This window comes from Homarus americanus, unplaced genomic scaffold (assembly GCF_018991925.1).
Source record: "Homarus americanus isolate GMGI-L3 unplaced genomic scaffold, GMGI_Hamer_2.0 scaffold56333, whole genome shotgun sequence".
NCBI lineage: Eukaryota > Metazoa > Arthropoda > Malacostraca > Decapoda > Nephropidae > Homarus > Homarus americanus.
The window spans coordinates 8188353-8201297 of record NW_024734940.1 but is presented as its reverse complement, the minus strand read 5'-3'; the positions used below and the strand labels follow the sequence as shown (position 1 = coordinate 8201297).

The following is a 12945-nucleotide window of genomic DNA, read 5'->3' as shown; positions in this document are numbered from 1 at the left end:
GGATGGTTTCAATGTTTTAAGCACCGTTATAACTTCCATAATATTAAGATTACTGGTGAAGCTGCCAGTTCAGATACGGTTGCTGCCGAGATATTCCCGCATGAATTAAGAACATAAGAAAATAAGGAGTCTGCAATAGGCCGGTTGGCCTGCGCATGGCAGCTCCTGTCGAGAGTTACTACCACTCTCTATCATCTATGAATCTATCTAGCCTCCTTTTGAAACTTTCCAGAGTTCCCGCACTTACTACAAAGTTGCTAAGCTTGTTCCACTCGTCCACCACCCTATTTGTGAACCAGTTTCTTCCTGTCTCCCTCCTAAACCTAAACTTATCCGACTTGAATCCGTTGCTCCGAGTCCTATCCTGCTCGGATATTATAAGAACTTTATCTATATCCCCTTTATTGATTCCTTTAACCCACTTGAATACTTCTGTCATATCTCCCCGCACTCTTCGTCTTTCTAGGGAATGCAAGTTAAGTTTCTTTAACCTTTCCTGATATGGAAGGTTTCTAAGTCCCGGAATCATTTTTGTCATTCTTCGCTGCACTGACTCTAGTGAATTTATATCCATTCTATAATAGGGGCACCAGAACTGAACCACATAATCGAGGTGCGGCCTGACTAGCGCAAGATATAGTTGCAATAAGACCTCTGCACTCTTGTTACTTACACTTCTAGATATAAAACCCAATACTCTGTTTGCCTTATTTCGAACATTAACGCACTGTTTTCTAGGCCGTAGGTCCGGGCTTACAAGTACCCCTAGGTCTCTTTCACAAGGCGACTTCTCTAGGTTGATGTTGTTAAGGCTGTATACATTATAAGTATTTGTTCTTCCAATATTAAGTACGCTGCATTTGCTGGTGTTGAATTTCATTTGCCATTTTTCAGACCACCCCTGCAGTTTATTTAGATCCTCCTGTAATGCATTTGCATCCTGCCCTGATTTAATTTGCCGCCCTATTTTGGTGTCATCCGCAAACTTGCTTATGTCACTGCTGATCCCAGTATCTAGATCGTTAATGTAGATTATGAACAACAGTGGGCCCCACTCAGATTTAACACCTTCTACGCTGACCCTCTGCGTTCTATCGGTGAGCCATGATTTTATCCAATTTAAAACTTTCCCCTCGATACCATGAGCCTTAATTTTTCTCAGAAGCCTCTCATGCGGTACTCTGTCAAATGCTTTGCTAAAGTCTAAGTAAATAACATCGTAATTTTCGTCATTATCTACTACCTCGAAGTCTTCCTAAAAAACGTTAGCAGATTTGTTAGACAAGATTTTCCCTTTGTAAACCCATGTTGAGAGTCGTAGATTAATTCAAAAACATTATCGAGGATGGAGGCTACTCAGTGAAGCAAGTCTTTAATGGGGATAAGACTGGTCTCTTTTGGAAGAGGATGCCTGAAAGAACATATATCTCAAAGGAAAAGAAAAGAGCGCCAGGTTTTAAAGTGGCAAAAGACCGTTTGACGCTGCTGCTTGGCGCGAACGCTGCTGGCTACTTCAAGCTGAAGCCTATGCTAATTTCTCTCACTCCCAACCCACAGGCCCTAAAAGGTTACTCCAAGGAACATATTCCTGTCATTTACAAGGCAAATAAGAATGCATTGGTCTCTGTATCATTGACAGTAATATTATCTAAATGTGGGTTAATTACATTAGTCTATTATAACTATCACCCTCTGTAATCTTTCATAGCTGTAAGGTTCATGTTCAGAGCATGTGATAGGGTGTTTCCACAGAAAGACACATCACTTAGTGCTAAGTCAAGGCATAAGTAACTGGCTCCCTGGCCGCCTGTTGCGAGCAATATTTTGATAGCACTCACGAGAGGTAGACGTTATTAGAGCCATCCCAGATACGCTCCTCTCCGTCTTTCCTTGAGGGAGGACATCTGATATATTCCGTTCTCCCTCAAGCTGTTTACTCTCGAGGAAGACGTCTGAGATACTCCGTCCTCCCTTGAGCAGTATCTACTCAATTCTCACTACAGTCGGACGCCCTTAGAGTCTATCCCTGATAGCTCCGTCCTTCCTATATCCCTCACAGTTACAGTGACTATTACGGTGACTATCCTTTGGACAGTGTACATCGACTGTTTTGATAATAAACTAAGGAAAGGAACATATTGGGTTTCACAACTAAAACCCATTAAACTTTTATCGATATTCTAGTTTGTTTAGAATTTAAGGTAACAGCTTTACAAGTGCCTGTTACGAGTGTGACCACCCAGCAAGGTTGTTACATACAGTATAGTCTGGATTTACGCGGTTTTTGTTTACGCGTTTGGTCATTTACGCCGCACCTTGCCAGAATGAAATGTTTTAATTACGCGGTAAATTTCATCATTTATGCGGGTGAAGTATAATTTGTTTATTTACTGAAGATATTTGTTTTTAGCTCATAAAATATATAATTTACATAGCTGGAATTCTTATAAGATGGTGATTATTTTAAATATAAACACCCTAAAATTTGCATTAGACATACAAATTTTAGATCTAATTTAAGAATTTTATTAGAAAGCAAAAATTTTATCTTTTGTGCAAAATATATGACGTTTATATTCAAAATATTCCCTGTCTTGCAAGGAATCCAGCAATGTCAACTATATTATCCTAACTTTAGTCTGAGGGGTTATTTATTACTAAACCTTAAATCCTAGTGTTTTCACCCAAACATTTCTCAGAGAGGGATGAGCCAGCGAGCGTGGGAAGGGGGGGGGGAAGTTGAGTCCATTATTTGAATGGACATTAACCAGGTGACTGTATTTCTCTTAAATATTAAATGTGTGAGCATACCATCATAAAATTAAGATGTTATTTTTACTACAATGTAGGTATTGTGTCGGAAAAAGTGAAGTTTGGGGGTCGGCCCAGTCTCTATTTTAATTAATCCCATATGTTCTGTTATTTCATTTACTCGTTTCTCGTTTTACGCGGACCTCCACGGGTTCAATTGACCGCGTAAATGCAGACTATACTGTATATGATAGTTTCACAAGTTGTTATACAACGGTAACAGTTACTTAACAGTTACACAGTTGGTAACGGTAGAGATAATTTGTTCTCCCCATCACTAATGTGTTACGCTGTTACTAGAAGTTATTGTTTCAAGAAGGCATGGATAACCAGTGCCATATTTAGCCAGTGGTTAACTGTGTACGCCGTCCCAGCAACGAAAGAATACTGTGCCAAGGAGAACCTAGACTTCAAAATTCTTTTTGTCGACAATGCTCCAGCTCTTCCTCCCAATATCGGCGACTTACATGACAGTGTAAAAGTTGTCTTCCTGCCTCCCAACACGACAGCACTGATGCAGCCTATGGACCTAGGTGTCATTGCCGCATTCAAGGCGCATTATTTTCGGCATACCATGGATCAACTGCTAAAGGCTACAGACGAAGAAAATATACCTACAATCCGAGATTATTGGCGGGGCTTCAACATTCTTCATGCAATCGACAACATTGGCAAGGCATGGGAAGAAGTTTCAGAAAGTTGCCTGAATGGTGTGTGGCGTAAATTGTGGCCCGAGTGCATCAACAGTTTTACGGGATTCACGAACTTAGTCCCTGCAGTGAATAGGGATATTCTCAGCTTGACTAGACAGGCAGACTTTCATGAGCTGGAATCAGAGGATATTGAGCAAGTCCTGGCATCCCATACAGAAGAGCTCACCATTGAGGATTTGCAACAACTAACAGAACAAAGTCTCATTGAAGACGACGACGAAGAAATAACACAACGAACGCTAACTACCAAGAGGATGGCAGAAGCGTCAACATGATTCAGCAAGGATTGCTGTATATATATATATATATATATATATATATATATATATATATATATATATATATATATATATATATATATATATATATATATATATATATATATATATATATATATATATATATATATATATATATATATATATATATATATATATATATATATATATATATATATATATATATATATATATATATATATATATATATATATATATATATATATATATATATATATATATATATATATATATATATATATACACACACACACAGTCATAGCTGTTGACATCCTAATCAAGAACGTCTGATCAGATATACGTCTGCTCTAAAAACCAACGTGATGCCTGCTGGACCACCACTCCACAACCCCCTGACGGAGACACCATGATCCTCCCCATACTGGTCAGATATTATGTGTTAAAGGAATATGCTTCCTTACTTAGGCTTTTTTTAAGCATTTGCCTACAGGTGAAATGTTAACCTACATCTACTGAAGATAAAATCTTTCACCTACAAATTGACAATAACACATTTGCTGTAATCAGACATATCTAGTTGCCTCAACAATTGCAACCCCAGTTGCAATTTCATATTCTGTGGCATTACTAAAAATAGTAAAGTTTCTGGTGCACTCTAAGATTAAGAGAGAAAACGGAGGACTCAGGCGTCCTCATGTGAGAGAAAATGGACTCGTATGACGGGGGACCAAATAAAAAAAGCATAGCTACATGTTTTGTGGATTACAGTATGGTACAGGGGTACCAAGTGACAGCACTATGATCCCACTTCCTCTATCAAGGAAAAAACAATTAAAATTTAAATTAAAAAAAAAAATCATTCAAATAAATTACTATATTACAAGAATCCCTCCAATGTACAGTAAGTTATATTCACCCAGGTCGTTTGGGTGGAAAATTATGAGAAGAGCTTAGTCACTCTCAAGTAATGATAAATAAACACGCAGGCAGGCCTTCAGCGCCAACTGTCAGATCTTATCTCAAATAAATAAACAAACAAACGCCAGACATTCTGTCACCTCACCTCCCGCCTCCTCCCCCCCACCGTCTTCCCACCACCCTCGTGTTCAAGATAAAAGATTGGTGATTTCTTTATGTTTATTTTATATAATATCTCAGACTAAAGTTAGGATAATATAATTTGCATTGCTGAAATCCTTGCAAGACAGAGAATAATTTGAATATAAGCGTAATATATTTTGCTCAAGCAAGAATCCCTCCGATGTAAGTTATATTCACCCAGGTCGTTTGGGTGGCAAATTATGAGAAGAGCTTAGTCACTCTTAAGTAATGATAAATAAACACGCAGGCAGGCCTTCAGCGCCAACTGTCAAATCTTGATCTCAAATAAATAAACAAACAAACGCCAGACATTCTGTCACCTCACCTCCCGCCCTCTTCCCACCACCCTCGTGTTCAAGATAAAAGATTGGTGATTTCTTTATGTTTATTTTATATAATATCTCAGACTAAAGTTAGGATAATATAATTTGCATTGCTGAAATCCTTGCAAGACAGAGATTAATTTGATATAAACGTCATATATTTTGCTCAAGATATTGTAGGGGTATCGAGATATTAATGTTGTCTAGCACTCAGGATGGAAGGAAACTCTAATGTGGTTTTCTTATATAATATAAGTTATATGATAGACAGTCTGGTGCTGGAGGTGCCGTGCGGTGAGGAGCTGCTCAGTAGAGACGTTCGGTGAGTAGCGTGTTGAAGGAGGTAGATGTGCAGGAGCTTCGTTAGAGAAGATGTTGCCTGTTGCTGGCCTCCTGGTTGAATGAATGCTGACAGCGTGGAGCTTGCTGGAGGAGGTGTTGCTTGTTCAGGAAGATGGGCAGAATGAATCTCAATGGAGAGACAGAGCTTATATACCCAGCAGCAGCCGCCAGTCCTCTATGAATCATGTTGGGAAAACCCAGAAAGTCGCCGGTGAATAGTTTCGTTGCTAGGCCACCGTACCATCTGGTGTCAGCTCTCGCTTGGTTTCTAGGATACGGCAGCGCGTCGGAATGCGATACGCAGTTGTAGGGGAGACGTCCACTACAATATAAAAAATGTAGTACATTGGTGTACAATACTGTAGTACATTTTATAAAAAGTTTTTCAACTGTATTTTTGGGTAGATTTACATAGATTTCTTAGTGCAAAGCTGGAGTGCACATGTACTAATTTGATTACGGTACTAAAATTTTTTTGTCTAGTGCAAATTATAGCATGTTTATATTCAAATTAATCTGTATGTTACAAGAATCCCAGCTTTGTTAATTATTTTCACCCAGGTCATTTCACTGGCATTTTATAAGAGAGAAGCTTAGTCACCTGAGAACTGATAAATATACACGCGTTAGACCTGGGCCTGTGCCAACTGTCAAACGTACCACCTCCCCTCACCCCCACGCCCCCTCGCTCACTCCCACCCGCTCTCTCCCCCATCTGCTGGCGTTGCTGGAATCCTTGTAAAACAGTGAATAATTTTAATATAAACGTCATGTATTTTGCACAAGAAATAAAAATTAATCACCTGTATCACATTACAGTAATGATTTAAGAGTAAAAGTGTATATGTACGTATATAGTATTCCACATACACATAAGTATAAATAAAAAGTTTATGTGATGATCGGACATTTCGGTTAACGTCACATTCCAAGAACGTATCTAGGACGTTAACCGGCGCATGACTGTATTTGTATATATATATATATATATATATATATATATATATATATATATATATATATATATATATATATATATATATATATATATATATATATATATATATATATATATATATATACATACATACAGTGGGGTATGCTTTAACGAATCTAATTGGTTCTAGAACCTTGTTCGTTATAGCATTCATTCGTTATAGGATTAATCCGTTCCAGGCTCCCAAACACAACCACTTAGCACTGAAAAATATAATATAAAATTGTAAAAAGTGCATAAATATGCATCTAAACCCCTGAAATAAAGAATATCATTAATACTTGTAATAAAAAAACAATAAATTAGTAAAAAAAAAAAAAAATATTTTAAATAATGTTCGTTGTAGGAATTTCGTTCGTTATAGCATTCTCAATTTTATAGGTAAAACCTTTCGTTATAGGAATATTCGTAGTAGGATCCGTTCGTTATAGCATACCCCACTGTATATATACAGTCGACCCTCGTTAAAACGGACTAATAGGGGGGGAAGGGTGTCCGTTTTAGCCGATTGTCCAAATTAACCGATTTAGGGGTTAATATTGCATAATATTGCATTATACAGCTATGTGTATGTTTATTTGAGTGCCCCGTCATAGGAGTCCGTTTTCTCTCACTTCAAGGCCGCCTGAGTCGTCCGTTTTCTCTTAATCTTAAGAGTGCACCAGGGACTATTATTTTTTAGTAGTGACACAGAATTTGATATTGCAACTGAGGTTGCAATTGTTGAGGCAACTTAGGTATTTCTGATTACAGTTGGAATATTCAAGATCTATTGTGAGTGATGTTTAAAGCTTCAACTGTCTTTATGGTTGGTAAAAATTGTCAAGTCTGTCAGTCTGATTGGCATGTGTGAGGCCTTGTGTTTGTTAAAATTTACCCCAATTTCCGTAAGGGCGGATTTACGGGCCGTAACGCGAAATTATTGGTCATAATTTACAAATTCCGTAAGAGCGAAATTCCGTAACCCGGGCTTCCGTAACGCGGGGGATGCCTGTATGGGCAATAGGGGTTGGGTGTAAATGGGACTGCCCAATATGGGCCAATAGGCCCACTGCAGTTTCCTCCATTCTTATGTTCTTATAGGTGTAGGTCCTGTCTCACTTTGGCCATCATCAGTTTAAGTTAGCTGTAATAATAATAATAATAATAATAATAATAATTAACGGGTTATTGAAAGAGCTTGGCAGCCTGAAGGCTGAAAATATACAGTTACATAATTGGGGAATGGCTATCATCAGTGGAAGTTAATTACCTGTACTTAATTGTAATTATGGTGGCCAGCATCAGTGGAAGTTTGCTGTTGGGATGGCAGCCATCATCCTTGGATGTTTCATGTTCCATGCATTCCATTATTTGCACATATGGGGGCCAAGTAGGGAATCCTTAGCTGCCAGTTAAAGGTTAATGGTCAGTTAACTTATTCCATTTTCAACTTGACAGAATAACTCTCCAATAATTTCTCTTATTTTCAACTTCATCATCAAAGTAATGTCACCTTGTTCCAACCTTTCTAGAACCCTTGCCCTGGTGCTCCTAGCTACTGTACAATTTTCCCATGTTTTCCCGAGGTGAAAATTTCACCGTACTAGATGCTTTCATAATTTTTTATTTTGACTTTGCGAGATGAACATGGTTATCAGTACACCGTGACTACACATTCTTGTGCAACACCTAAGTTCGTCTTTGTGTCTGATGTGAACACTGGCAATCCAAGTATGGATAGTATACCCTGGTTGATACTAGCAAAACATGAAGAATACATACTATGTGATATCTTCGTTAGCCGGAACAATCGGTGCAGAGCACTTCCGGGAGGGACCGAGAGATTTCTGGGTAACGAGACGACTCTCTCAAAGCCAGAAAAAATCCATCGTCCCTATAATTTTCCGGGTAATGGAAAAATGTTCTCTGAAATTCCAGAATACGTAATGCATTATTTCATCTCTCAGAGCTGGGAAAAAATCCCTCATTCCCGGAATTTTCCTGAAAACGGAAAAATATTCTCAGAAGTTCCAGTAATTGTGCATTACATTTTCTCTCGAACCTAGAAAAATATTCCCCTTCCCCGGTATTTTCCGGGAACCGGAAAATTTTTATCGGAATTTCCGGAAAATGCACCTGATTTTCTTCTTTCATATCCAGGACAAAAACTCCCCCCATCCTCGAAATTTTCAAGGTACTGTACTGGGAAAATTTTATCAGAATTTTCCAGAAAATGTGCCTCTCGGGATATCTTTCCCAAACGCGGAATTTTCCGGAAAATTGCCGCATTGGGAACAATTTTCTGAGAAAATTTCAATTACCACTTTCAGAGAGTTCCGGGTTTCAGGGATTCCGGCTAAAGTAGATATTACTTACTGTACATTCAACACTATCAGGTCATATGTCATTGTTGGAAAACAATGATTTGGTAAATCAATATTAACTGCTTTGGGGGGAGGCGATATGTCATGTTCAAAGCCATATACAGTATACAGGTAAAAAGATGTAAAAATTGATACAGTGTTTCTGTTTTTCTTACAGGAATACGGTTCCCTCGAACACATGGATTACGATTCGGACTGATAATATTTGATGAGTATGATGTCATTGTGCAGAAATAATGAGGATCCTCCTGCAACATGCTTGTGTGTGATACTTGTCCTTCATTTGGTAGTTAGCATGAGATTGGTAGTAGATGTTCTCGGGGAAATTTCAATAAAAACGACATGAATAGTTGAGATGCTGTAGGGTGAGGATGTCTTCTACATGTTATTTTACCCATGTCAACTTCAGGTGTTGTTGGCAGACATGTAATTAACACGGTTGTTATCCAAAATTTTAGTTGAAGTTTTGAGCTTTCCTAAAATAATTTTTGTTCTAATTTTGTACCCCATTGTCAGAATGGCATTTAGATTTTTTTGGGCACAGGACTATGAGCATAAACTGTCAGATTGTCTTGTATTAAGTAAGTTTTCAGAATATATAACTTGATACTCTTTTATCTCCTGCATTGTATCCTTTTATATAGCAGATGAAGATAGAGTTACAGCACAGTAAACACTGGCTAGTTCCAACTGATTCTGTTAAAATATCTGCAACCAACCCTATACCCTTGGCTTTTCATCACCCCAAGCCCAGATGAGCTCTCAATATATTTTAGATGATATAATTGTTTAAATTTACAAGATAGTGCTAAGCACCAAATTCATATTTAGCCAAATCACCAGTTTCATATTGTATAACTCGTACAGATTAAAATAAATTATGGGTGAGAATAAGCTTTAGAAGTTGAGCCATTCTGGAGTCATTGTTTATTTATTCTGTTTTATTTTTCTTCCTCTCAGTAGCTTAAGACGTATACAACCTATACATGATTATTTGCCAGCTAACGGAAGAGAGGAATACTGTACTGATGTTCTAGAATGATGTTTTACCGCACGATTTGACAATTTAATTTCTATGAAAACTAGTTAAGACAGTACAATAATATCAAGTTTTCAGGGTAACAAAAGCTATTTTGTCAGCAAATCCCATGTTACTGGGAAGCTTACACTATTGATATTATAAATTTATGAAATCCTTTTTCAGAAGTGTAGAATAGTGAGATTTTTTATATGTTCAAGAAATGTACGGATAGGTTGTTTTACTCATTTATTTTAAAAGGCTTGCAATTTCAGATTAACCACAGTTTCTTTGTTTCATTTTTTTTTCTTTTTTACTTGTTAATCTGGAATTATTAAATGAATTAAAAAACATGTAAATAAATTATCCCACCAGATGCTTTGACAGTTGATGACCCAAACAATTTATACCGATTGTTTTGGCTCTACAATATAAAGAAAAATTTTGTTCCATGATTTATGAGATACTGTATACAACACTACTGTAATTTTTATGACTTGCTCTGGAGGTCAATAGCATTAATAAGAAAATCACATTCATTTGCTAGTACAGTATTTTATTCAGATTTGGTATCAAGAAAATGCTATGCAAATCACTCCTAATGTGGGATTTACTAAATTTTATATAAATTAGTGCTGAAGTATTTAGTTACCCGTATATACCTTGTGTGTCTACCTTGGGTATATATATATATACCTTGTGTGTCTACCTTGGGTATATATATATATACCTTGTGTGTCTACCTTGGGTATACTGTACTGTTATGTTGGTTAAAGAATGAGAGAATCAAAGTCATCATCATCTCCCTTTATTTTATAACTTTTTGCTTCATTACACTGACATTATAATGCTATCCTTTACATCATATTTTATCTACATCTGTAATTTTGAGTGTATTATGCAGACAAAACTGATTTCTTACAGGGGCAGCTTTAACTGGTTGGTAGGCTACTTTGATTACAATTGTAAGTCTTGAGTTTTATCAAATAACTATACCTAACTCTGCAATGTATTGTTTGCCATAGTGTCTGCAGGACTGGTCACCATGCTCTTCACTTCTGGATAAAGATTCTCCCTGATAAATTGGTTACAAGCTCTTGCAGTGATATTTGTGTAAATATGCTATCGTTTTTTTATCAACTACCTCTGTTGCTGTGGTGCAATATAACTTATTCTAACTCTACAAGAATATTGTGAACACATTCATTATTACAAAGGTCTTCAGGTTTTTATTAGAAGTTCATGAAGGAACAGTACTGTATTCTTTTGACTATCAAGCTGAAGTATATTGTTACAAAGGATCTAACACCAAGAAATGAAGGATTTTGGCAATATGTAAATCTTTTTAAATGTGTAGTTCTCACTGGTTTTCTGTTGTCATTATAAAAATTATCTGAATTGTATATTTAGACCTTTTTATAATGCAGAATGACCCACTTAATTTTATAATTCTCAAAAAATAGTTAAATTTGAATACTGTACAATGAAATTATCTTTGATCCCATCATCCTATTAAACCCTGAAGAATATCATCAATATTAATCATTACAAGGGCTTTTAATTTAATTTTGTTATTTATCATTTTACTACTTATCAACTTAATAGCCATTTGGCCTGTTGGTCTGTTGTTTGTTACTTTGTTATGAATTTAATTGTCCAGTGTTAATACAGGAGGAATCCTGTGATGTTTGGTTGTGTCACACTGGATAACACCCTTCCCACATCTGTCCCTGGCCAGAACTCAAACCCATGACACAGTTGTGAGAGATACATGCATTATTGCTGTACCATCACCACCACCTTCTCTGTATCATTTTGTTCTATAACATTATGTAATGTGTATGATGCTGCTAAACTTTTACATAAAATTTATTAGATTCTTTCTTGTATAAAAGACTTATAATGTCTCTCCCTTCACATTTGCTTGGTGTTCATTAACAAATTCTTGAATAGTGTACAGTCATTACAGCAGTAACAGATATCACTATTACTGGATTAAGTGAAAACTATTAATACTGTACCTCTGAAAGTTTACAAAGGTAATAATATTTATCTTAAGATATACAGTATAATTTAGCTGGACATATAAACTCTTTGCAATGAAATTTTAGGTCGTAAAAAATCAGCCAAGGTTTTGAGAGCTTGGACCGCTAACTTGCATTGGTTCAGTATCAGCAGATGACATACTTTTATGTGAATTTTAGTACTACTGTACTGTATATACTGTATCCAAAACGTGAACATCACTCAGAACATAAGAGTGAAGATAAAAATGTAATATCCAATTTAGACACACGACAAAGTATATGGAGTACAGGTATATGAGTAAAGTCTGAGGGAGGTGACAGCGAATGTATAGGAGACTCCCGATTAATCACATGGTAACATTTCCAGATGACTAATGGATAATCAAATCTATAAATAATTAATTAACAGTCATGTAAAAACAGGTTATGTCTCTGGCGGGCCAGATAAGGGGTAATAATAGTTATTATAACTGTGAACAGACACGGGGAGCAGTAACACATATAATTTTCTTGAAAATGTTTATACGTATTTTACTTCTCTAGTAAGACTGAGTTAATGATTAATGAAAAGAATATATACAAAGCTTATTCAGAACTTGAGCCAAACAGTCTGCTTATTGAAGTTTTATAGTATATATTGCTTAAACACCATTACAATACTAAGAGTCAACCTATGAGACATACCTTTGTGTTTTTCCTAATTCCTGGTCAATTTCTGATGAGGAACCACTGGTAGTGATTCACTACTGCCAGTTGGACTAGTTTAATGTTCAGTCTGTTTTAACCTTATGTTTGGATGCAGAGACCTACTATGCCCCAACTAAGGTTATCCACGAACATTTTTCCATATTTAAAATTTACCTTCTTTCTATCAGTCCAATATGGCAGCCAGTCATTTCTCAGGTAACCTGTAGAGTTACCAGATACTGTAATAAGACATGTTCTGTGAAGCTGTAGAGAAAGGATGTGTGTCATCTAGCTCAGGGG

The 12945-nt window shown here is 36.5% G+C and overlaps 1 protein-coding gene across 3 annotated transcripts in view; it reads left to right on the top strand.

Moving 5' to 3' along the window:
- LOC121870606 (protein zer-1 homolog) overlaps nucleotides 1-11811 on the top strand; it is a 70323-nt gene extending 58512 nt beyond the window's left edge. For all 3 annotated transcript variants that reach the window (XM_042372441.1, XM_042372442.1, XM_042372443.1), the window contains exon 13: nucleotides 9071-11811. In XM_042372441.1, coding sequence (XP_042228375.1) covers nucleotides 9071-9112 — 42 coding nt within the window. In that variant the 3' untranslated portion in view covers nucleotides 9113-11811. The remainder of the gene's footprint in view (nucleotides 1-9070) is intronic.
- The last annotated feature ends 1134 nt before the right edge of the window (nucleotides 11812-12945 follow it).